The sequence below is a fragment of the Solanum pennellii genome, chromosome 3, assembly GCF_001406875.1.
Source record: "Solanum pennellii chromosome 3, SPENNV200".
NCBI lineage: Eukaryota > Viridiplantae > Streptophyta > Magnoliopsida > Solanales > Solanaceae > Solanum > Solanum pennellii.
Genome location: NC_028639.1, coordinates 72,979,750 through 73,006,931, shown reverse-complemented (window position 1 = coordinate 73,006,931; position 27,182 = coordinate 72,979,750). Strand labels below are relative to the sequence as shown.

At 31.9% G+C, this 27,182-nt stretch overlaps 5 protein-coding genes across 5 annotated transcripts; 3 read left to right on the top strand and 2 right to left on the bottom strand.

Annotated features, from left to right (window-relative positions):
* Window positions 1-1,983: 1,983 nt before the first annotated feature.
* LOC107013656 lies at window positions 1,984-3,839 on the bottom strand. Its single transcript, XM_015213518.1, has 3 exons — window positions 2,577-3,839; window positions 2,251-2,484; window positions 1,984-2,157 (listed from the first exon to the last, which is right to left on the bottom strand). Exons 1-3 carry the CDS (start codon window positions 3,837-3,839, stop codon window positions 1,984-1,986), a joined length of 1,671 nt encoding a protein of 556 aa, XP_015069004.1.
* A 2,325-nt stretch (window positions 3,840-6,164) lies between these two features.
* LOC107014663 lies at window positions 6,165-12,096 on the top strand. Its single transcript, XM_015214671.2, has 7 exons — window positions 6,165-6,380; window positions 6,492-6,684; window positions 7,654-7,777; window positions 7,922-8,256; window positions 8,761-9,616; window positions 10,567-10,760; window positions 11,457-12,096. Exons 1-7 carry the CDS (start codon window positions 6,298-6,300, stop codon window positions 11,535-11,537), a joined length of 1,866 nt encoding a protein of 621 aa, XP_015070157.1. The 5' UTR covers window positions 6,165-6,297; the 3' UTR covers window positions 11,538-12,096.
* LOC107014664 (peptidyl-prolyl cis-trans isomerase CYP26-2, chloroplastic) lies at window positions 11,831-13,220 on the bottom strand. The gene is made up of 2 exons (XM_015214672.2): window positions 12,237-13,220; window positions 11,831-12,093 (listed from the first exon to the last, which is right to left on the bottom strand). Exons 1-2 carry the CDS (start codon window positions 13,085-13,087, stop codon window positions 11,991-11,993), a joined length of 954 nt encoding a protein of 317 aa, XP_015070158.1. The 5' UTR covers window positions 13,088-13,220; the 3' UTR covers window positions 11,831-11,990.
* Window positions 13,221-14,928: 1,708 nt separating this feature from the next.
* Window positions 14,929-19,121, top strand: LOC107014058 (protein decapping 5-like). The gene is made up of 8 exons (XM_015213923.1): window positions 14,929-15,085; window positions 16,765-16,865; window positions 17,089-17,160; window positions 17,245-17,772; window positions 18,084-18,137; window positions 18,376-18,489; window positions 18,573-18,674; window positions 18,759-19,121. Exons 1-8 carry the CDS (start codon window positions 14,929-14,931, stop codon window positions 18,906-18,908), a joined length of 1,278 nt encoding a protein of 425 aa, XP_015069409.1. The 3' UTR covers window positions 18,909-19,121.
* Window positions 19,122-21,650: 2,529 nt separating this feature from the next.
* LOC107013040 lies at window positions 21,651-24,715 on the top strand. The gene is made up of 4 exons (XM_015213024.2): window positions 21,651-21,976; window positions 22,094-22,215; window positions 23,130-23,294; window positions 24,226-24,715. Exons 1-4 carry the CDS (start codon window positions 21,755-21,757, stop codon window positions 24,329-24,331), a joined length of 615 nt encoding a protein of 204 aa, XP_015068510.1. The 5' UTR covers window positions 21,651-21,754; the 3' UTR covers window positions 24,332-24,715.
* The last annotated feature ends 2,467 nt before the right edge of the window (window positions 24,716-27,182 follow it).

The window sequence follows — 27,182 nt, the reverse complement described above, 5'->3', positions numbered from 1 at the left end:
TAGCTACAATGCGTAATTAAATAGTATAAATTTGCTTATCCACGTAATTTTTCCTAAAAATAAAGAGTTACTTACATTGTACTTGTATATAGTTGTTGAGAAAATATGAATAAATTGGGCCAAAGTTAGATTTATATGATTTGTGTTGTTTCAATTCCCCATAATAGCTGTCTGATTTTCCTGTCTATCCAACGTTACGATTGTCGAATCATATTTTACATTCGATATTTTCCTACATAAGTTTTCACGATATTGTTAATGCCTGTCTTGTTACCAAACGTTGGTATCGTAACACCCCATCTCTCTTGTCTTTCGATGAGTCTATTTTCTTATTAGAAAATAAACGTAACATGAAATTCTCAGATTGGATCTTTGACTCTCTTGAGACATCAAAAAGTATGTCAATTAAGGCTGAGAAACGAATATTAAGTATTCGATTTGTTTCTTTTCATCATAATGTGATTAATTTTAAAAATCTTATGGAATTGATAGATGAAAATAATTTCCATGAGGTGTATTTGAAGTTAAATAATTCTCTTTACTTTTTGCCTCATATTTTTCAGTCCACATGTTTTAAGTCTTCTTCATTTAAGTTGTTGCACACTTGATGAATATGTGCTCAATGGTGAAGCAAAAATTTTTTTTTACAAGAGTTGAATTGGAGGTTGTTTGGTTTTATGGAGAATCTTTGTCAAGGCTTATTAGTAAGTACCCTTGTATTAGATGAGATTGGTCAATTGTGAGAGACAATATTTGAGGAACTATAAAATGCCAGAGATGTTTATAGTTTTGTCTAATTTAGACAATTTGGAGAAGCTTTATGTGAATCATTATGATTATATATATATGAGAAGCATACGAGTTATTGCTCCAAATTTAAAACTATTTCACTTTGTTTACCCTACTAATTGCAACAACAATGCAGTTTACATGGATATTTGTGCTTGTACAATGTTATGAGAATTTCACTTGGATTGTGGGAGGTTTCCAGTCGGTCTCAATGAAGACTTGTGTTCAGATTTTCCTCATCTCAAAACATTGTATTTTGATTGTCAGACACGAAAGTATACCAAAATTTCAAGTTGTTTGGCCTTAGTAAAAATAAAAAAAGTCAACAACAACACTGTATAATCTCACAAGTGAGATTTGAGAAGAATATAATGTACACAAATCTAACCTTAATCTCACTAAGTTTATTCAGAGGCTTCCAAGTTGGATTCATTGTTTCAATAGAAGCATAATCCTCTTCTGCTTCCTCACAACTATCAAAAAAGATCGACATTATTATAAGTAACCAAAATGATGTTTACTATCTGCTAGGGGATTTTTTTACTTCAAGAGGTACACTCACTATGGTACATTAATATATCCTAGCATAACTGGAACTTAAGAAACCTGATAAAAGCCTATGCTTGTCATAGGCAAATGTGAATCTGTCATGGCGAGAGGACAAGTACATCAAAAGATTTTCACATGGAAAACAAATTGGAGAAACAATTTTAAAATTACAATACGTTGTCTCTCAATTGGACTAGAAATAAATCTTACCCTCAAAGGCTCAAACCATTCTGTGTCCTTGATTCAATAATACCACTGTTAAACTTAATGGGATCACAAATCATTCTGCGTCTAAATCATCAATAGTAACACTGTTCAACTTAAAAGGTTCACAAACTATTCTATGCCTAAATCAAGAATATATATTTTGTGGACGTTACATACAAGTATATTTTTCTTAATCTCAAGCACAAAAAGAGCTTTTTGTTGTGTCTATCCATCTCTTTTTTCAGATAGACTACACCTTCGAAGAAAAAAATTTATTCACACAAAGAATGAAGCTAGATAAGGTAAAGTATATGGTATAATTTGCATTTACTCAATACACATGCCTTAAGACAATATATAGTATAATTTGCATTTACTCCAAAACACATATGTCTTACTACAAAGTATCTCAATTTGGCCAACAGAAAAGAGAGTGACCTAATTTGATAATTGCCAAGTAAATATGAAATTGAACTTCTTTATCTCTGTGTTTTCATTCGTAACTCGCTCCCTAACCTTTAAATCCTTTAGGAAATGGCGCCAGCACTTGTTCTGGGTATCTCCACAACAATTGTCTTCCCTTCTGCTTATGAGAAACTCGTTGCAGATTTCCTGCGCAAATAAGCAAATGATATGAGAAAATTTATATTTAAAACCTTGAAGGAAAATGGAAAACCAATGTAAATATATGTTTGAGAACATTACAAGTGCAAATGCAGCAAAACTAGTTGACATTGATATAGTCAATACATTTGGATGAGACATCCAAAGTAAGTTATCAATTATATATTTCAGCAAGCATCCATGTGATTCTTCTGGAACTTTGAACCTTATGTCTAGCTTTAAGTGTTCGATATGAGGTACAACTTGTGTTGGAATTCTCCCAATTGATATGCTCCACAATTTGTGCCCTCGTTTCCCCAGTACAGAAAAACTTGTCTTCATTATTCATGCATTGTAAGAAGATGTCTATAGTTAGTACGATGAAAATAACTGTGATATGTTAACAGATCTTAAGTATGTTCATGTACCTGATCATGAATGGTTAAGGCCAATTCAATACGGTTTTTGAGTTTTGTAAGATGACTTCTCAATTGGAGGAACCAAACTCTATTGATCTTCTCAACATGAGGAACCAAAGAAATGTTGATGGTCTTCAACAACTTTTGAGTTTCACTCGGAGCTAAAAAAGATTTAAATGTTGTACCGACGTATTGAAAAGAACATAAATTTGGAACCAAAACAACACTTTTCCTTGAAGAATTATAATTATACAATTGTGTGTATATCAAGGTTAATTTTTTAAGTGATGGACTCGAAATATTGACACGCTTAGATGTCTCACAAGGACCAAGGACCAGTTTTTCAAGATGAGGAAAATCTGAAATGAAGTGTTCATGTTCAAAACCAACTGGAAATGTGTGACATACCAAGTGAAATTCCCGCAACATTCTACAAGCACGAATATTCATATTAACGACAACATTGTTTCTATTGAAGTGATTAAAATAGAACACTTGTAAACTCGGGGCAATAACTTGTACATCGGTAATAGCAGGATAAAAATTTACCGACTGCACATAAAGCTTTTTCAAACGATCTAGTTTCGGTAACACAACAGAGCTTAACACTATGCAATTCACCAGTTTCAGTTCTCTAATATTAGGGCACTTACTAATAAACTTTGATAGAGTTTCTCCACTTAAATTGACACTATCTAACTCTATTTCTTCCAAACAAACAAAATTCGTTTCATCATCAAACAAATGTTTATCGATTCTACCTCTAGTTAGATGAACAACTCTAAGACATTTCGACTGAAAAATAAATGGAATCCAGTAATTAGAATACCTAAATCTCAAATATACCTCATGAAAATCAATTTCATTGATCAATTCCAACAGATCGTTGATATTTTCACAACTCTCAAATTGAATCAGAATTACCCTTTTCTCTGCCCTTTTTAACTCAGATTGAGAAGTTTCAAGAGAAGAACAGATCCATTCCAAGAACTTGTTGTGTGATTCCTGTATCACGTTAGAGGGTGGAGTTGGAGTGTTTTCAAAGAAGATTGATTCGTCAAATTCGAGAGGAAAGTATGAAGGTGTGTTGTGATGCCAATTCTTGGAAACAAGGCGGACATTGAAGAGGTCTTGAGATTTAAGATAGGAAAAAATCAAATGGAGAACATGATCGGGGAATTGGAATGTTGGATCGTCTGAATTTGTATTAGAAATTCTTTGTTTTTTAACAATTTGTTCATCTGTTTGAGAATTGGGTATGAGTTCAGCCATGGTGGTAGCCTGAGAAAAAAAAAACTGAAAATTTTAATTTATAACCCTAACCCTGCCCCAACTAAGATTCAATGAATCTAGATGACAAAAAATAAAATAAAATCATACCTTAGACACGGAAATAATAATTATGTCGTTATGTGAAACAATTGAATACCGATATTTAAACTTTCGATTTTCAAATAATTAACAATTTAAAGTATTTTTAAAAATATAAAAAAAAACTAATCAACTCTTGAGATTCATATCATGCATCATATAAATTGGGTGGGGGTGGGGGTGGGGGGGAATTACATATTTTTCCGCGTGGTGCATTAATAGTCCTTATTTGTCCACTATTCATTTTATAGTTATTCCTAATTACTCGTCTATTTTGACAAATCAAGAAAAAAAACTATTTTACCCTACTGATTGCAACAACAATGCAGTTTACATGGATATTCGTGCTTGTACAATATTACGGGAATTTTACTTGGATTGTGAGAGATTTCCAGTAGGTCTCAATGAAGACTAATGCTCAGATTTTCCTCATCTTGAAACTTTGTATTTTGATTGTCAGACACGAAAGTGTACCCAAAATCCAAGTCAATCACTTAGAATTTTGACCTTTATCTTTTGCTAAATGACTTGAAATTTCTACTCCCAATTTATCTTCTTTCAAATACATAGGTACAACATATTAACCTTGTTTAGCACCAAGTGATTCTTCAAAGCTCGTAGAGACCAGGATTGAACTACTTATTAAAGCACCTACGATCAATAGTGCTTGGTTCAAGAATCGATAATTCACCTTATTAAAGCATTTGGGATGAGGTATGTACATATTTTAATTTTAATGAATATCTAACTATTCGATTATCGTCTATGAGAATTATTCAAAAAAATAAAATTCATGGAATGTTGAAGATCACAAAGTTTTCTGAAATGAAAAAAAATAACACAATTGGTACATCATATTGAACACTTAGAGCTAGACATGACAAAGCTCAAATTTTTTATGAGATTCGTAATTGATAGCTTACTTAGCATGTCTCATCCAAAGAGAATGACTCTATCAATACGTCTTATATTCCTACATTGACACATGTAATATTCTCTAAAACATATACATTTATTTTTCGTTTTATCATTTTCGTCTTACTTGTGATTTGCGTAGGGAGTCTGCAAAGAATTTGAAAGAAGAAGAGAAGGCAATTGTGGCTCAGCAAATAGGAACAAGTGTTGGCATCATTTTCTTAAAGATTTTGAGGTTAATGAGCAAAATACTAAAGATTATGACATCCTCAAGTTCCTTTTCATATTTACTTGGTAGTAATTTTTTAGTTAGTTCATCTATGAATAGGTAATGTATTTCTTTTCTTACCTTTTTATTATGAGCAATTAGGTGTTTTATTTCCAATTAGAGTCTTAGAACACATGTTTAATTTTATGATCATGCATTTATAACTTTTTATTTTGAGATTAGTTATATCTTCTATCAACTTCAGATAATTCTTTCTATCTGTTTTAATTTTGGTGGACAGATAGTTATTTGACACTTGTTGTTGGTGTACAATGATAAGTATCTCGTGAAATCAATTAACACATGAAAATTAATCTAAATACCCTGATTATATATATATATATATATATATATGAATCAAACATCCGAATCAAATATACAAAATAGGGTTCTTCTTTCTTCTAAAAAAAGGGAAAAATATATTTGATCTAAAGAAACGAAGTGTTGTGAATTATTTATTAGTGAATCGCTATAATATAAAAAAGTTTGACATACACGCACATATTTTTATTTAAGCATACAACTACTCTAGATATATTTATGTTTCAGTTTCCAATGGTAAATGAGTTTTCACTGCTTTAATATTTAAAGTAAAAATAAATAAATTATGAGGTCTTGTGCTCAAATTTTAATAGATATATTGTGATTTTTTTTTCTGTATAGTTAAATTTTAATGGATAAAATTAAATAATTATATATATTATGAGGTGAAAAATATCTTAAGAAATTAATTGAGAAATGAATAAAACAGATACAATATTAAAACTATAAAGAAAATATTCAAGTCAAGAAGTGATGAAAAAAAAAATACAATAATTATCCGATGATTATGTATATTTTTCTCCATTGCATGCTTTTATTGTACTTTATTTTTTTCTCAATGTAAAAGAGGGACAAATTTATTAAATTATAATTAGTTTTTATTTACTTAAAAAATATTTTTAAAAAATTATATTTTATATCGTATATCACTATCAAAAGCTGAATATTATAGAGCAACACTTATGTCAAAACTAAAGGACCCATAATCTATTTTTATTAATAATAGTGATGGGTTTAATTGGAATAATCTACAAATGAAGGGTAAAGTTATCTTATTTTCAAAAATTAATTTGGTCACCGGAAAAAGAAATGGTCGGCAGCTCAGAGGCATGAACAAATTTAGACACTGAAAAAATGGCTGAAGAATCACAGAAGCGATTTCAGGATGCCATGGATAAGATCTTTCGAACTCCTCCTAAATCCAAACTCAATTCCAGGTACCCTTTTCCCTCTCTTCACAATTTTTATTTTCGGCGTATAAATGTTGTTATAACTCTCAACTTTGAGCTACGGTGATTGGTTATGGGGTTTTAATTTTGTTGGTGTAGTGCATCTGGAGTTCAATTGTCAAGAGGCAAGGAGCGTCTGGATATGTCATCAATTGGCAAAGCAGTTAACAAGTACAATTTATTAGCTACGAAAGGTTCAGGGGAAGCTCCGCCCTGTAGACCATGGGACCGAGATGATTTGTTTACAAGGATGTCAACTTTTAAGTCTATGACTTGGTTTGCTAAACCACAGGTTCCATATATTACTGCCCCTTCTTATTATGATTGTGATATGAACTTCTTAATTTAAATGTTGAGATTTACTTACATATATAATACTTTTTGAGCGAAGGGTCTATCCGGAATAGTCTTCCTGTGTGTACATTTTACCCAATGTTGTTGTTGTACTACTTGCATACATAATGTCCTTACTAAATTAAATAGTACTACATCCCTGAGATATACAGACTAAGACTTTTTAGAGTTTCATCTGGAAAGGGCAGTTCAGCTTGAGCAGGTAAGGTGGATGGGGTATAAACGGGGAAACTGGAGGAGGTAGAAGCCCAATTACGGGTTCAGCCGACTGAGTAACTTTTGTTCAAATTGTGTATTTGTGTTGAGTTGTTCTAAAAATCTAGAACCCAGTTATTAGTACTTCAAAATCATCGTTCTGAAAATCCAGAATCCATTATGTTAAAATCTTGTGGTTGGGGGATGGCAGCCTTCCCGCACCCCATTGCCAAACCTTAAAGTAACAAACATGTAATGCCTCAAGGGAACAAAAAATAAACTTTCTTTTATGCTTCTTCACCATATTCTTTTACTCAGTGGTTCTTGTAATAGAGAAGGATAATTATTTAACATGTAATGCGTCAACGGAACAGATAACAATCTTTCTTTCTGTACCTCTGAATGATAATCTTTTCCTCAGTTGTTCGTGTAATAGAGAAGTATATTATTTGAGCTTATACAGGCTTTTATCCTTATCCTAGTAGATTCATCATAGAACTTTTAGTGTTTCTTCTTCCTTTAGAAGGTATCATCTCTTTTACATTCCTATTATCCTCTTATTTCTTCTTTATGTTCTTGTAAAGGTTAGGTTTTACATCTTTCCTTGTGTGATTTTTCCTTCTGCTAATCTATTTGTACAGAAAACTGTCTAGTGTCTCCACTCTGCCATGTTGTAAATCTTCTACCACAATGTCTTTGTGTTCCTTGGCAGGCAATCAGTGCTGTTAACTGTGCTAGAAGAGGTTGGATCAATGTGGATATGGATACCATTACCTGTGAAGCATGTGGATCACGAATGCTCTTCACTACTCCGCCATCTTGGGCACAACAACAAGGTAAGCTATACATCTTTTCTATGTTTGTGGCGTTTATCTCACTATGTTTCTTAAAACAGAAGCACTTGGTCATTGTTTCCTCATTCTCCTTTCATAACTAATTTGTGCTTCTCATTTCATGGTTCTCCCATTCGTGGGCATCAGTTGACAAAGCAGCCTTGGTGTTCAGCTTGAAGCTAGATAGTGGACACAAGCTACTTTGCCCTTGGATTGACAATGTCTGCGATGAAAAACTAGCAGATTTTCCACCTACGGCTACTGTTGTGCTTGTTGATCAGTATAAAATTCGGCATTCTGTTCTATCGCAGCTTGCTGCTCTTCCTGTGATTTCACCCAAGGCCATTGATTTCTTGAGAAACCCTCAGCTAGAACAATTTTTACGAGAATCTTTAACTGTGGAACATGATGAATCCATGCAAACTCCCCAAGAAGAAACCAGAAATGCACCCACTTCAGTTTCTTCTCTCACATATTATCAGGTATTAAAGGAAATGTGAGCATGTAGTTTTCGTTGCTGGTGAATGGTGACAAGTACAAAAGTGCTGCTAACCCCTCTGGACTTGATCTCTCTGATTTGATAAGTATGATGGCAAGGGTTAGTGCCCAAGTGCATATCATGCTACTAAAATTTGTCTTATCCATTTTCCAGTTGATTGCTAACCCCATATCCCTAGGTTCTTTTCTTTTTGAGGGGAAGGGGTGGGGGTTGAGAAATCCTAGAATTATCACGAGACTTTTTCGTTCTTCTTCTTCTTTTGGGAGCACAGGTGGGGGGAGGTGAGCAGTGTCTATATCCTATCAAACTATAATTCTAATTTCTTAGCTTAGACTTATCTAAAATATTGTTTGAGCTAATTTTTTAAAAAATTAATTGGTTTTGTTAGATGAAGTAGTTATGTTTGTCTATTTGTGGTTTTTGATATGTGATATATTGAATCACAATTTGTTGTTTTTGATATTGTGATGTATTGAATCATGTTTAGGCACAAAAGCTCATTAGCTTGTGTGGCTGGGAACTCCGCAGACTGCCATATATGGTTGACCCCAAGGATCAACTGAATCAATCTAGTAAGGATGCCAATCTCTCAGAAAAGTCTATTTTGAGCAGAAAAAGTGAGACTATTACTGTCTACGGTTCATGTACTGATAAGACTTCTGAGAGCAAGACAGATGATGACAATCGAGCTTCTGAAGAAGCAATAATCAATCCAAATTCTGTTGTTCTCGACTGCAAGCTTTGTGGGGCTTGTATTGGTCTATGGGATTTTTCCATGGTTTCTCGGCCTTTGGAATTTCTACGAGTAAGTGGATACACACAGGTCAACAATGACCTTATCAATCACACCCACGGTGATAAAAATCATTTCTCAGGCAACAGTGGTCGTGATAAGAGTAGAGAATGTACAGGACAAGTTACAACTTCTGCTAACACTATGTTAGATAGAAGACCACCAAATTTCAACTTGACGATTGCCGGTGGTCCTCCTCCAGTAACACATAATTATAGGGCAAAAATATCTCTGCCAATCATTGGACGGAATCTGAGAGCATGGTTTATTGCTGAATCTGAGCTCAAGGATGATTTAGTAACCAAGAGCTCATCTGGTGTATGCAAAAACCCAGAGTTTCTTGCAGAAGAAAATACTGAGGAAGGATCTTCACTGTCTACTTCGGAAGTGAGTACAGAAGCTCAACTCGAAAACAGCCAGGCTGCAGCACAAATTTCTGGTAACACCACTGAAATGGCTGATAATGCAGAAAGTATGAACAAGGTTGATCCAGCAGTCACGGATCCTTATAAGGACAAGGTTGGAAATGATTTTGGATCATCTAGTCGAGGTAATTCAGTTTTTAGTGAATTGTATAGTATTCTATGATCATGCTTGCCAATTAGCATTGGCACTGTTGCAATTTGTGTAGTGTTCTATGATCATGCTTGCCGATTCATTGGCACTGTTGCAATTTGTGTAGTGTCCTATGATCATGCTTGACCATTAGCATTGGCACTGTTGCAATTCGTTCCATGAAGTGGATTTAAAGTGGCAATTGGAGGGTGAACCAAGTCTGTTAGCACTTTAGCAATATCGATCCAGTTTCAGGAAATGTGCAAGTTTAACCTAGTTTTTTTTCATTTTGCAATATAGTTGCAGTTTCATGAAATGGTCCAAGTTTGGTATGCTTGCGTTGAAATGCAGATCAGACCTGCTTTGCTGTCCAAGGACTGCTCAGTCTCGTCTTATTTTAAACATCTTTCAAAAGGACCATATGAAGTGCTAGGCTTCATCTTCCTTTTGGTATTCTCTTTTATGTCCATGAATCAGTAGTACAACACCTATCTACATTCTGCTGTCTATCCAAAGACCACACCTCATTGATGCAGTTTTCTCTAGCTTCAAGTCTAGGCAGGCCCCTTCCTTATTCCATGACCTCATTTTGAGTTGCATCATGTTGCCACTTTCAGTATTTTATCTGCTTTGCCGATATATCAGACATATGCGTTTGGGAAAGAGATTTTTCAACCAATTTACTATTTCACAGAAGTATCACGTTTTCATACAGAAAATCTTCTGATGAACAGCACTCAACACTCTTCGTATATATACTTCAATTTTTTAAGTGTTTAAACTGGTACAACTGCCTGCATGCTGGAAATGCAGTACCCTAATGCTTTTCTGTTTGGCGCCCGGGGTGGGGGTGTTAATATTGTTAGCAATAGAAAAGAAAAAGGAGGTGCATTTTTTTTATGTTGAGTGTATAAGTGCAACTGACGGCCTATGTTATCTTTTCAGGGAAGGAGTTGCCAATTCTATCCTTAGATAAAGCTTTGGAATTTGATCCATTCAAGCTGCACAGATATTTTTGCCCCTGGATAGCATCTAATGGTGGCTCTCCACCAGGATGGGAACAAACATTATCCGCTTTAGAGCGTCATGAGGAATCTTCTTCTCCTTTGTCCAATCATGCTCCATCTTCCTTGATTAAGGTAAGGAAGTAGTAAACTAGTACTAATAGATAAAGTAGCAAATCAGTAAGGATAAAGACATGTTAGTTAATTATAGTAGTAATTGGGCTAGCAAAATATGAAGCAGATAACAATCTGTAGCTAATTAAAGCAAACCTTATTTGTCACATTTAGGTTAGTGTATGGCAGATCTATTGATGAATGCTGTTCCTTCTATTCCTTTACAAATAATCACTTTCATCATGCCCTTGACTTGGATAACTACAATTTGAGCTTCTTGGATATATAACTTGTGAACTTGAGGCAAGATCATTTACATTAAAATAGTGATGTTAGTAATTCTCTCCCCCCCCCCCCCCAAAAAAAAAAAAAAAAGCATTTGAATACTGCATTATGTACTTTAGAGGATTGAATCCATGCTTAGACCAAGCATAATTCAGATAATTGAAGTTGTGACTTCCCTTTTTGTTTGCTGATAATTGAGAACAATTTATCAGCTGATTTTATAGCTCATTTAATTTGTCAAAATTTTGCTTGGGCGCAGCTGTTTATTTGAATTTAATGTTTTAGATTAGAGTGGTGTTAGAGGAATTCTATCTGGTGAGTTGGCCCTTAAAACCGATTGTTAGTGGTTTGTCTGTGGTGTTTGAAACAGTGCAAGGATAAGCTTCCTTTTGATCTGTTGATACCAGATGGTCTTGTTTTGGTCCTATGCAGGTGGATGATCCTGTTGCTTCAGTGCAAAAGCTTTTTACATCCCCGCAGGCTAAACGAAGGAAGCTTGTTCGTCCAAGTTAATTCAGCAAATTTATCCATGTGATGGAGTACACCCCATGGTTCACGTGATAAGATTACCTTCGCGGTGGAGACAGTTTCTGCATCTTATTGCCTATATTTTATGTGGATGTTAAAACCATGTGCTTTGAAGAATACTCTAAAAGGATGCGCCTCTGTTCTAGGCTGCTTGCTTGTAGTGGCTAATTAGCAAGACATTGTTTCATATGATTTCTCCGACAAGAGCCAGAGAGACTTTTTATATCATTGACTAGTTATTTAGAAGAGGATTGTAATCTGCTTTTTTAGACAGAAAGTAAACAAGGGGAAGACCCCATTATTACCATTGTTGTAAGCTTTCTGAAGAGAGGTAAAAATTTCACGAGGAATTTATTTTGTACACTTTTGTTTGAGCAGTTCTTCCTCTTAGCAGAAATGGAAGGACAAAAATCTCTCAACACTCAACAGGATCTTTGATCATTCCATCAAGCCACAGTTTGTTATTTTCACCTTTGAGTAAGGTCTGTTGAAGCCTCTCTCTGCAACTACAGCTCTTTTATCTCCTATCAACTTGGCCGCCCTGTCGATAAAACCAGAAAATTGGTTGGTTGTGTTTTGTATATACTACGATTTTCTTAATTGGTTAGTCTATTTTATATGTTCTTGTTCAGTCAAATATCACTATTAGCCACCTGAACTAAGTGATTGGTAGATTGTCAGTACCTGAAATAAGGAGAACTTGTATTCTCTTTCACAGTTTTGACTTGGCCAAGTTTCTCAACAACATCCATCCCCTCCAAGACACTCCCAATGACTAAAGCAGATGTATCTAACTCAGGTGAGTCTTTAAGGGCAATTGTAAACTCTGTTCCATTCACATCTTTTCCTACTTCTTCTTGATCGATTTCGAGCTTCCCTCCTCGTGCAACCAGCTTCATCTTTGGAGGTGGTTTTGAAGGGTCTCTTACAATAAGGCTAACACTTGTTGCTACATTCTTTGTACCCTGGCACATTTCACTCTGTTTCTCCCATTCATCTACGAGGTTATCGATTGCCATTGTTCTTCCAGTATTCTTGGCAAGTTCAGCATCCACTCCATATGATCTCAATCCACCATGTTGTACATAATTTGGCATTATCCTCACAAAATCTTTTCTTCCATAACTTACCCCTGCTGCTCCACTAACAAGATTACTGAACCTTGATGACCCAAATGGGGCACTATCACCATATAACCCGATAACAATCCTTCCTATAGGTTCCCCATCAACTGATACTTCAAGAAATGCCTTCTTTGTTACATTCTGATTTGAACAATATTCCATTTTTCTTGAAGGCTCTTGCTCTGGTTCTGTTTTATCGGTGTTACCGGGAGGAAGTTCATCTGCTCTTGCCCTTGATAGATTCAATGGCTCAATAGCTTGGGATCCTAATAGTAGAAGCACAGATGAACTGGTGCTAATGGCAAGTTCTCTACGCGAAAATTTGATACATTTGCTTATAGTTGTGCTTTGGATTTGTTTAGGAGGAAGAGGGGTTGCTGGAGGCTGAAGAAATTGAGCTGAAGACTGCATAATTTACTGATTTTAGCCCCTTTCTGCCTCTCTAATTGTTTCTCAACATTTCAAATAGGTGGAAGAAGTCTGTTTTTCTAAAGTTTGATTATGTGGATAGAAACAGCAGAAGCCAAATCCCCTAATATCTAATACTATCATGCTACTGGTTTATAAAGACACTACTGGCCCATCCTTTTTCACTTGAGCATCATTCAACTTTAAAAAAGGTATTTTTAGAGGGAATCAACACGTGGGATAGTAGTGGGACTGCTCCACCTTTAATCAAAGGTTTGAGCCTTGTAGTATGTGTGACTCGAAATTAGTCGGGACTCCAATGCAGGCCTAAAACACTAGGTGAGAAATAAAGAAACAACTACTTTTAAGGAAAATTAATTTAAATAGACGTCTGTAAAAAACAAATGATCAAAACTACACCTGATTTATCCAACTTTTTTGAGTGGAATATAATTTCATGAGCTAATTTTGTCACCTCTAATTTTATTATGAAGAGTGCTAATAAAACCTAATGTTGCAATATACCTAAAGAAATTCTCTTTTGGAAAGATTAAACTTTTAAAGTATAGTATTAATCATAACTTCAGTATTAAGATCTTTTCCTTTTATTCCTTTATACATGATTTTGTTGGAAAGAGATTTAATTTATATATTAAAAAACATCAAGAAAAATATGTCGACAATAATATTATTTGTGAACTTAGAATTGAGTGAATAAACATCTAAGACAGTGATGCTCTATACATCTCAAAAATACTTAAATTATCTAAGTAATCATTAAATGATTGAATTTTCACAATTTTTTTTTAAATGAGTGTATTTGATCATATATTAGGAAAAAACAAATTAAAGTGAAAACAATTACTTGTTCATCTCTCATAATTATAGCTTATCAAAATTATTATTTTCAACTGAACACTATATAGTCCTCATTACATCCTATGATTGTCTAGAAATAATTACAGACTTCAACAATATAGTTATTAAAAAAAAAAATGAAGAGACTATGCACTTGTTTTTCAATTTTTTTAGTTGGTCATCATAATTTTATACCACTAAATATATAAAACAAACAAATTACACACAAATCAAAGAGCTTTAAGTACATGTTCTTATCCAAAGCTGTTAATACTGAATTTTCTGGACATAAAAAATAAATAAGCCAGAAAAACACGTTAGAGATATACAATCTTTCGCTTAAAAAAGGAAAATTAACTTAAATAATAGCCCACTCGTAAAATAAAATAGATGATACATGTAATTTATTTTTTTTATTTATTTTGTTAGGTAGTAAAATTCTCTTTTAATTACAACCATTAATTTCAATAAGTCGTAAAATTTTAGATATTATCTACTTAAAATTGATATTATTAATTAAAAATAAATAACACATTTTATATAATTAACTTAACTATTTTATACACAAATGAATATAGATTATTTTTTTTCAAAATTTAAACTAAAGATATATATGTAAAAATGTTTTGAAAGTTTAATAGGCAGTTTGACTCCAATCCCTAGTTTTTTTCTTGAAACAAGTGATTATGAAAAAAAACAAAAGAAGGTAAAGAAAAAAACAAAATCTCACGTGGGAAAGCACACAATAAAAATAAAAAAAATAAAAAAAAGAGGAAAATTATATGGGGAGGGAAAAACATAAATATAAATATGTACATAAATAGAAAATAAGCTAAAAATGCTTCCCTCGCATTTGACAAGTGCTCAAATAAAACGTGAAACTGTGTTTTTTCTTCTGTTAATTGGCTTGAGTTGAGTTGTAAATTTTTTTCTATAAATTGATCGGTATCGATTGCTTAGTTTTTCACGTCTCTCAAACTTTAGTTATGGCCGCACCGCCTATCGGCATTCATCAGAGACTAGCTCTGGCGAGGACCGGCGAATTAAGGCTCGGATCTCTAATTTCTGTCATTTCGACATCTGAAATGCGATATGAAGGGATTTTATTTGAAATTAGTAATCATAGACTTGGGCTTAAGTATGGTATACATTTTTCTCACTTTGCTTATTATTAGTAGTTCACTGTTACTTGTTTTTAACTACTGAGAAATGGTCTTCAGTCTTTGATTTAATTTTTTTTTTGGTTGTTGGATCAGGATGTTTTTGATAGCTCTTCATTGGTTATATGTTCATGATTTTGAAGCATTAATTTTGAGTTGTTTTTTTTGTACAGAACCACACAAAAATAGTCAGTTACTCATTTTGATACTAATTTTTTTTTTTTTTGTATCTGTATGTTTTGATAACTCCTAATTGGTTATCTGGACTGATTTTTAGTAATTTCATGGTTTTGAAGCTTTTTTTTAAGCACAAAACCCCTTTTCTCACTTTGATACTACTTTTTGTTCTTTTTTTGTTGTATCTGTGTGTTTTGATAACTCTTCGTTGGTTATCTGGACTGATTCTTAGTGAATTCATGGTTTTGAAGCATCAATTTTGAGTTTTTTTTGTACTAATCCACACAAAAATAGTCCTTTCCTCACTTTGATACTACTTTTTGTTGGATCGGTATGTTTTCATTGGTTTTCTGGACGGATTTCACGTGTTTTCATGGTTTTGTGGTTCTACAACATCGATTTTGAGTTGTTTTTGTACAAAACCACACAGAAATAGTCATTCTCTCAACTCTAGCTAATACTACTTTTGTTCTTTTTTTTGTTGTTGGATCAGTATGTTTTAATAATTCTTCATTCATTATCTGTACTGATTCTTAGTGATTTTGTGGTTCTTTGGTTCAGTTCTTTTTATTCAAAACCACAGAAAAATAGTCCTTTCCTCACTTTGATACTAATTTTTGTTCCTTTTTTGTTTTGAATCTGTGTGTTTTCATAAATCAATCACTTGATTTATAAGATGGGCGATGTATCTCCTCCAGGAAATAAAAATGGCAAAGGAAGTGTAGATTACCAAGCAAAAGAAGTAGTGAAAAGTTACAAAGAACTTTTCTTTCACACTACTTTGTTAGGGAAACCATAAACCCTAACAACACCAAACAACTTGCTAGAGAAACCACTTGAATTAGCTAAGAATCTTTACAAATTCAATGTCACCTTGATAGTTCACCAAATTAGGAAGCAAAAACCTTAGTAAGGATATTTTCAATTATTTAAAATAATGGTTTTTAGTATATTTTTTTTCTCCGCGAGGTAGGGTTATGGTCTGCATACACTCAACCCTTTCTAACCCCCTACATGTGAAATTTTACTGTGATGTTGTTGTTGTTGTTTGTAGTATTCTTTATTTATCCTAAACTCAAACTTCCATTCTCAAATAACGAATGGATCAATGTTCGAAATTTACTTGTATTTCATAATAGTTCCTCATACTTTGGATCACAGCATGAATAACATTTACTAGAATTCTATTCCCAAATAAGCTCATCTTTCAGTAAGTTCATATTTTTAGATTAAGTTTTTGAAGCTTATCATCAATATTGCAAATGTATAATAACTTCTCCCATTATTAATTGGAAACAAAACACTTTTTTCTGGAAACAAATATTTTGCTGCAAGCAATCAAAGAAAGAAAGTGTCACCATTTTGTTAAGTAATATGATGATTTCTAGTTCCTGGATTTTATTTTATTTTTTGTTCATCTATTAATAATTTAACTATCATGTGCCCTTTTGATGCATAATTAATCAATGTCTGGTGTGGCTGCAGTGAAATTCTTTGGGTCGGAAGGACGCTTAAAATATGGCCCTCAGATTCCTGGAAAGGACCGAATCTACAATTATATATACTTACGCGGAGCCAACATAAAGGTGAGTTGTCAACTAGATTTTTTTTTTTTGAGATGAATGAAATGTCTTCAAACAACTTAGGATGTGCTCAAGCTGTTCAAATTGTCACATTTATTAGGAGCAAAAAAGTTAAGTTGAAACATCAACTAATAAAATAAACAGTAGATCGATTATTTTATCAACATTCCGAAAACATGATCTCGTACTGGATTTTCTGTTTTTCCTTTGCCTTGAGTTGCCTCAGGATCTGCAGGTTATATCTCCTCCTTTACCTTCAACTACATCTGTTGTACCTGGCCATCCTGCGATAATACGGGTATATTTTTCTTATACGGATTAGTTTTTTTCTGATTACTCCCTGGATACTTTGTCTAACCTTGTGCATGAAAATCTTTGGAAGCCTCGTTTTGGTCACCCCACTCCTACACATATGGCCTTCACATCTCATGGTGCAAATGTTAGAAGCAGTGCACGACCCATCCTCAGGCCTGTTACATCATTCCGTTCAGCATCAACTTCAAGCTTTAGGGGCTCATTTCTCCCTCCTCCACCTGCAAATATCTCTAGGACTAGGCCTAATTATTGGCCAGGACTAATTGGGTCCTCAAGAGGAGTTGCTTATTTTCATCCTCCGCCTTCACAGGCCCCAGTTCAACAGCACCAGAATGTAAATACCTCTCTAGTTGGTGGATCCAGTTATTATGAACACCAACATCCCTTGTTGTTGGGTCATAGTACTAGCCGTTGCCCAACTACGAATCCTTCCTTGCTATCTGGCGGACAAGTGACATTTTCTTTGCCACAAGCACAACAGTCAGGACAGAGGCAGAAGGTAAACATAGAAGAAATGACTGTTATAGCACCGGTAATGGAGCCTCTTCCATCAAATAGCAGTGAAGAAACCCTGGAGAAACCCACAACTGAAACTGTATGTTCACTCTTTGTCCCTTGTTTGTTCTTCCTCATGATATGATTTGGCCATTTATAGTAAACGGTTAAGCTGATATCACCCTTTATTAAAATTATGTTTCATGAGTAAACCTAGTTTGGTCCTTGTCATTGATCAGTTAAACCATAACTGTTGCTGAATGTTGATTAGCAAACAACCAAGTCTATTCTTCTTTGGAGGTTCTGTTATGTGTTTGTGTTTCTTTCTAATTCCTTGGATCACATTGTATCAAAGCAAACACTACTACTTGTTTCTGTGCTCAACAATACCCTTTATTCTTCTACTTGCAGGGATCTACATCATCTCCTCATGATAAAAATCAGTCTGCTGGGGGAAGAGATCAGGTAATTATCTCTTTTGTTTGCATTTTTCATTTAAGCCTACATAGGTATTGATATGAGTCTTACGGGATGTTCATTTATTATGCATTCATGTCCAACCTGTGGGTTGTACCAAACTCCATCTCTTGTTTCACTTTACTTGGTGCCAAGCCAAAAAGGAAGTTGAAGTATTTCCACATGTACACTCGATCGCTATTTACCATGTAGTTTTTGCTCTCTTAAGTTTTGTTTTCATTTTCAGAAACCCGGTGTGATAAGAAGATTTGTAGAGGACTTTGATTTCGAGGGAATGTACAAAAAGTTCAACAAGAAAGAAGTTTGGGCCATCTTCAGCAACAATGATGACCATAAGCTGGTGGAAAATTTGCACAAGTTTCATTTATAAGCTTTCTAATTAAGGCTGGTTTATTTATTTATTGACTTCTCTCTGTTGTGCAGCCTGTTTACCATAAGGACGACTTCTTTGACTATCTTTCTTATGGTCTACCAGAGCATGAATCCATACTGACGCTCTCTCAACAAATGAAAATAGACAACGAGGTAATCAATGCCCTCTTTCTGTCATTATAAAACGCTCATCATTTTTTTCATTCTATTAATAGACTTGTTCATATGTGTTGCCAGACCTTTGGTGTAGAGATCCCAATAGTCCATATGGATCATGGCAACAGACCACACTCGTCTAGGACATCTCAACCCTCACTTGGTGGCAGAGGATATGGCAATGTGCGTGGTGGTCCTGGAAAAAAAGTGTGGAGGCGTGTCTCAAAATGACACTTCATGTGTCTGCTTCAATTTAATCTTATGGTCGAAAACTATAACTTGGTAACTATGAAGAATGTAATTAGTGGTAAATGATCAGCTGATACCATAACTTCCTGAGGAAGAGTTAGACAGCTTTGCTTTTAATTTGCTCCAACTTAATTTATAAACTTTGTTGAATGGATGCTTTTGTTAGTAATGCTAAGCAGTAAAATTTGGCCATTTCATGCTACAGGTTTGAAAAGTAAATGCTCATATTTGAGATTTGCAAAGTGTTGTTGCAAGGTCTAAATCCGAGCTTGCATTTACTGCATCCCATTACTTGTTAGACTTAATAATATTACTCTTTATATTCTACCTTTATAAGATAGAGGTAAGTTTTACGATACCAGCATAGTAAAACCATAGTTTTTACATATAATATTTCATGCAGACAGGAGTGTTTTAGATCTCTCTTTGACATGTTCTCCAACTTGGCAACTTAGAGCCTGATAGCAGGGAATTTGCCTAATTTCCATTAGGACTACAAATAAAAGGAGTTTATAACTTTATATACTATAATTAATTAATTAATAAATTAAATCCTTGCTCTTTTTGTTCTCTTCCTGGTGGATAAGAATATAGCCAATATTCTTTTGATATCATTATTGTGGTGTGTGAATGGACACAAATAGCACTCTTTTTTTCCCCAGCTAGCATATGGATACAAAAAGTTCAATGAATTATACTAATCAAAAATATATAGAAGAGACAAATTAGACAATGTACGTAACGTTTGATTAATAAAGTGTTGTCTAAATAAGCTAATTATTATAACAAAAAAACAACATACGTAACGTTTGATTAATAAAGTGTTGTCTGAATAAGCTAATTATTAAAACAAACAACATTTACTAACAAACCGCTTGTTGTTGCATGCCTTTTGTACTTTAGGATCTCGAGGCTGTTTTTCCTAAAAGAAAAAAATTCAATAAACTTTTCTAAAAAGAAAAAAAAAAATTTCAAATGCCAGTGAGAATCATTTGTAAAGATAGTACAGTTTCAGTTTCAGTTTACTTTTATTCGTTTATTTTGAATTTTGTACGTTTTTTTTAAAAAAAAAATAATGTATATAGTTTTATTATCTTAGGTTTTAGAATACAAATTTGAGTAAAAAAATAATCAAATTTGATATAATATTTAAAATAAGAAATTATTTTAAAATGTGAACGAGTAAAAGTGAATAGAGGATCTTTTTACTACTCTAAGTTAAAAGGTTACGGTAAATATAATCTGAGATCAGTTACAAAATACCCTTTATTTTTATCTCATATCGCTTTCACTAGTCACTTCCTCCTCAGAGTGAGTGTTCACATTACTGAATAATATATCACTTCCTTTTTTTTTTTTTTAAATACTGATTTGAAATATTTTATTTGAATTAAGGCTTCATATTAAAAAAAAAAAAACTTTCTAACATATTAGTCAGGTTTTTTTATATATTTTTTCAGACCTTACATATAAAATTACACTGATCAGTATATTATTGTTATTAACTATGATTTATGTATTTTGTATGTTAGGATGATTCAAAGTTTTAGTAGAAAATTAAATTGTTTAGGATTTAATATTTAGTTTATTTAATTCATGTATAATTAGAATTTTTAATCTAATTAAGAAATAATTTTTTCTTGTTTTTAGTTTAAAAAAAGGTAAGATTTCGCCCATCATAAATGGAGGTATTATTTACTAGCTATTTTCTATTGTGAAAAATTATTTCAATTTATGAATATAATATATATTTTTGACTGTTGATCCCTTTTTTTTAAAGAAAAAAAAGTTCTTATTAGGTTTAAAATAAAATAATGTTGAACTTAGAACAAACTTAAGAAGAAAAAAGTGATGAAAAGAGGACAAAGGAGTAAGAACCAAAAACAGATAACCACAATTTTCTGAGGATGTTTCTAGTCACTTCACTTGTTTTTTTTTTTTTTAAATAGTAATATAATATGAGTATTGTTTAATATATAAAGAAAAATAGTAATTATGTTTAAAAAAATTATTTTCAATGATAATTGTTTGTACCTCAATTTCTTTTCAAAATCTAAGACTATAAGTTGATTGACATGAATATAGTGATAAAGTATTTTTATTAATTACTTATTATTTTTAAAAAGCGTGTAAAATGTAAAATTCTGTTATTATTGAGACATGAAAACAAGTGTTATTTGATTAATGTTAAACACTATTGAACGGTTGAGCATCTTAAAAGTCATTTACTCACGAAATCTATATGAGTAAATGTTCTTTTAATGTTCACACAAAATCAAAACCTTTTAAATTTCAATTTACCTAAAATGTAATAATCCAATTTTTAAATATCTTAAATTAATGGAACAATTTAGTACACTAAATCTTCCGGTATACACAAAGTCCATAGAAGCATTTGGTTATAACAATTTATTTTACCCAACTTAAACTATGTGAATCAAAATTTATTAATTTAATAAATGAACGAGTTGGATATTTTCTATTTCGTGGCTAATTGTCATTTTATTTTTGATTTGATTTAATATATAAAATATAGCTATTATTGAAAAATAAAAAATTAGTAAAAATAATTTAACTCTTATAATATATTATTTAATTCAAATTCAATTCAACTCGTCCATTTTACTACGGGCGGATCCACCTGTAGTCTTTGCGCGGTCCAATTTGGCGTACAAACACAACCTGCAGTTTCCAGACCCTATATAAAATTAAAATAAAAACATAAGCAGACAGAGTCTTATGTTTCTGTTTGGTTTGTTACTATAGAATACATATGAAAAGAGAAAAATTAGAGCTGTGAACAAAGTTCTTTTTTTTTTTTTTTTGATATGGATGTGAGGAAAATAGTAATAATAGTAGAAGATGTACAAGTATCAAAAACAGCTCTACAATGGGCTCTTCATAATCTCTTAAGATATGGAGATTTACTAACACTTCTTCATGTTTTCCCAAATTTGAGATCCAGAAGCACTAACAAACTTAGGCTTCTTAGACTCAAAGGTTTTCAATTAGCTCTCTCTTTTCAAGATCTTTGCAACGATTTTCCCAACGTAGGTTACTCTGTTTTTTTGTTTTTTTTCTATTTTTTTAAACCATGATGTTCTGTTTTTTTTTTAATGTTACTGATACATATATGTTAACAGAGATAGGTGGTTGATCTGTTACAGACCAAGACAGAGATTGTGGTCACTGAAGGAGATCAAGATGGTCGCAAAATTGCTGAAATGGTTAGACAAATTGGAGCTTCAACTCTTGTTGTTGGACTTCATGATCATAGCTTTATCTACAGGTATCTGTTACCTTCTACCAGTATTAATATCGATAACTATCAAAACTTGATTAAACATGAAAAAAATCACCTAAGATGAAATTTTAATCTAAGACGGCATTATTAACCTGATCAACTAGGTCACACTTTTGAGTGTCAAAATTTTTGACTAAGGCAGACGAGGTGGGATTCATGATTTTTTCATAAACTTTATATTTGTATTAAAAGAGTAAATAAATATATGTATATTAACCTCAAAAGAAAATTAATTGAAAACAGTCAAAACTTTTAACTTCGATTAGAAGTAGTGCATCTCTTTAATAAGAAAAAAAAAGCTTAATACTATGGAGTTTAGTCTTTTAGGGATAAATTGATTAAATGATAAAAGGAGTTTGTGTGAATTGATTTATTCCATTGTAGATAGGAATTTGCTAGCAATAAAGCCATTAAAGTCCTCCAGCCATGGTTGGTCAACTCTCCTCTGTACAGCCACTTTTAGTATTAATGGTGAAACCACATTCTATCCGAAATTTTATTATGCTTGAAATATCTGATTAAAAATAAAAAGACGATGATTCAACTTATCTCTTAAACTTGATTTAATATTAGGGAGTAGTTAAATAGTTAAGCTAGTTCTTATCCGATTTATAATATTTAGAGTAGGATAAGGATTTGGGAATTATTAATTGAATTTGTTGGAACTCCTAAATTTGTTGTTGTTGTTTACTTGGTGAGATTTGTGCCAATCTTTTCTGCTCTGCTACGTTTCAGTCACACCCTATTGCAAATGTGTCTCTCCATTATTTGTAACTGCTAAATTTTTTATTCGGGATCAAACGTGTGATCATCTCATTTAAAATATATTTAAATTTCATTAAATATGTTTTAGCACAGTGGAACTGAACTAGTTGTACTATTTATTGATTTGTTACAAGGATGGCCATGGCCCATAACAGTACAGGTAGCAATTTGAATTGCAAAGTACTGGCTATCAAGCAACCAACAACATTGGCCACCACCACAAAAATGAAAAGGACTATTTCTTTACCTAACAGTTCAACCAACATGGACTTGTCACAAATTGAAATTGCTGCATCGAGGTAAGAATATTTTTTTGTATTCCTAATTCCATGCATTTCGATCCAATATTATATATTCTATGGTCCAGACTCGTGTAAACACACTATAGAAGATACAATAGTCTTTGGTTAGAATCACATTACCACTAAAGTAAAATTTTCTGACACGAATTTAAATTAATTGAGGCTTAAAATCAGTATTCTAATAATAAAAATAAGCTTATAGTAACAATTAACTTAAAGTGGTCAAATGAATTGAACATTTTATTAAATAAAGCCGTTACATTATTGTGATGTCATGAGAAACAAATAAGGCAATATGGTATAGCTGTAAAGTGTATTTAATAGAAATTAAGGATAGAGTTTTCATTACGAGCAAAGAGGTAACAAGAAATAAATGAGTTTGTCTGCTTGTCAACTTGACACCACATCGACGAGGGTTGTGATTGAGTGGCAAGTACTTCTTCATCCTTAATTAGAAGTTTCGAGTTGAGTCTTCCGAGTATGAAATCACCTTTGTTACGGAGCTTTTTAACTCAATATGGGACTTTCCTATACGAATTTAAATTTAATTAAATTCTAATATAAATATCGAGAAAAAAAATCTTGGGTATAGTGTACATTTGGTCACAGAGGCATTAATATAAATTATTATAAAGGGTATCAGAACAAATATAAAGTTGTCACTCAAGAAATTTGTACTATTGATTATTTAAAACAAAATTTGCACCAACCTTACCACTAATAATACAAAGAATGTTATGTACGTATCCTTTTAGAAAATTGGAATTACTATTTTTCTTGCAGTCTTGTATTGTGATCATGTACGATTTTAGTAATATTTGGTAGTTTATTTGTGTAAAAATCATTAAAAAAATTATCCACAAAAAAGCATATAGTATGTGTCCCACCTGGCATTGATGATTTGATTTAATAATGTAATGTGGTGCAGTGTCCCTGAAATTAATCCACCAAAAATTCCATACCAAGTTTGTCCAGACCCGAGTGCTATTATTTGGAGAAAAGGGAGATCCAGAAGATGGACAAGAAGAGATTAAAAATCGAGGATTATGTATATCTCCTGTTATTAATTATTTGGTGACAAAAATGGTTTTTGAAATTGTTAGCTTGACTCAACAGGGCATAGAACAAACAAAAAAAAAGTTTTACAAAATTCACAAAGTTATTTGGTAAATTTGTCTAATGAATATTCATAATTATGTGATTCATTAGGACGAAAACAAATATAACTGTAATTTTCATTAATTTGTATGGTAATTTGTACTACTAGTATGACCCGTCTATCATAACTTGTAAACAAAGACAAATTTTATCTAGCAACAAAATATGTGCATCGAAAATGTTTACAGCCCAAAAGGCCCACGAGACGAGACCGTGAGTGGCATGCCAAAGAGTACTACAAATGTCAGTTTTTTCCAGAATTTAGTCTTTTCTATTTTCTGATAAATTATTGTGCAATTTTATTCGTTTAAATTTGATTTATAAAATAGACAAATTCAGTAAATTTCATTAATTCAAATATTAATTACTTGAATTTACGATAGTTTCAAAATTCTTCCCTTTTACTAGATACATGTGTATAATTTTACATATGATATTTTTTTCACACACATATAATTTTAAATTAGTTTTTTTAAAACTTTTAACTAGATACATGTGTATATTTTGTTATATACACCTAGTGCTGTTCATGGTTATGATTAACAATCAAATTAAATCGCAATTTGAATCAAATTGATAAAAAAAAATCGATATTTAATTTAATTTGATTGGGCTTAGTTTTTAAATGTTTACAATCGATACTATTTGATTTGATTTTGATTTTAATAAAAAAAATTACGAAAATAATCAAATTGAAACGATAGATTCGATATGTAAATTTTGTAATTATTTATAAATAAATTAAAAATATTTTGTTAAATTTTAATTAACTTCAGTCTTTAACTTTATCATTTTCTCAAGTCCAACACTTTAGCCCAAGTATAACAAATCTTAAATTCAAGTCCAACAAAATCTATTTTAGTCTTTACCTACTGTACATCATATAAAATAATCACACTTTTTATTAAATGAAACACTTTGTTCGTATAATGATAACTCTAATATTGTTTAATGTCTTCAATGAACCGACATTAATTTTTTTGTAGATTGTTCACGTACTTGGTGTTTGTGTATATCGAAATATGTACATCCTCAAAAAAATTATTACTTTCATACCAAATAAACCAGAAAAACTGAACCCAATCGAACCAAACCGACAATAATCAAATCGATGGTTATTTTTTTCGTTCGATTTAATTTGATTTTAGAAATTTAAAAAATTGAATAAATTGATTTAATTTTAATTTTAATCAATAACCGATCCAAACCAAATCACAAATGTCCTTACGTACACCAAATTTTTTTTATATTTCTTTCCTCTTCATCAGAGACTAGCATCACATTCGTTGCTTGTGATTATCTTGTATGCACTTCTACAATAACTTTTCATCCCATGAATTCAACTATGTAAAACTTTAGACTTTCAGTTTTCTCTATTCTTGATTTTCCGATGATAAAACATTGTCGCCTCACTGAGGTGCACTAAACCTGTCAATCAAAATATTTTATGACAACAAAAAATTTTATTCTCATCAAACCTCTCAAACAAAGAGAAAAAAAATCTAAATTTATCCAATTAGATACCCAAAAAAAAATTTGTATTAATTAATAATCATATTGTATTGATCGAATATCAACGAGGGAGAAGAAGGAGAGAGAATGGGGAGATGAACACCGATAGAAGATTGATGATGAAGGAAAAGATAATTATTCAATTATAGTTTTAAGGATATGTTTATTTGATTATATCTTTTAAAATATATAATATAAAATATTTAAAATATTAATATATGTAATTATTTAAAATTAAAAGTAAAATTAATATATATAATAGTGATGTATGTTTAGATAGGTCGTTTTCCAACAAGATATCTTTATTTCTAAATTTACCAAAAACAAATGATATTAGTGAACTGGGAAAAAACAAAGTAATCGAAAATAAATACGATTTTTTTACTAAAGCTTATAATTTTGATGATATCAAAATTCTTTCCCATGGTAATTGTTGATAATTTAAAATAAACATCTTCTTTTGACAAGTTTTTAGCTTATGATGTAAATTATTTTATTTGCACTTAATATAATTTCAAAAGTTAATTAAGAAAGAAAGGATTAAACTAATAATATTACTACTAGTTAAAGATAAATTTGATAAAGAAGACAAAATTGAGAAATGGTTATTTTATTTTCACACTCTAAAACATTTTATTCATAAATTACTTTACTAGTTTTATAATAAATAACTAATTCTTTTTTTATAAAAATAATAATGATAAAAATAGAGTTTGGAGAAACAAATTAAATAAAAAATGAGAACGAAAAATGGCGGCTAGTGAACTGAGAGTCCCGAGTTGATGCAACCAACTTAGTGAAAGTCTCCACAGCTTGAGCTGTCCACATGGCATCACTTCACACATTTTTCTTATTAATTTTTGCGCTCCACAACTTATTTTATACTTCGCGAATGTTATTATTAATATAAATAAAATGAAGGTTAATAAGATTTATTTTATATGATATAGAACTACTGAAAACATTTTTATATTTAGCGTGAAATATTAGTTTTATTTTTAATTTATTGAAAATTTTAAAATTACTCATCTATTCGACTAATTAAACTCAAATACATTAAAACGATATTCCTCGATCTAACAAGTGGTTTCAAACTCTTATAGAAACATGTGACTTTTAATAAAAAGTCGAGAGAAATGTTGAAAACACATCTAAACTTGACGAGAATTTAGAGTGTATTTCATTCATGTTACAAAATTAATGGTGTATTTAAGC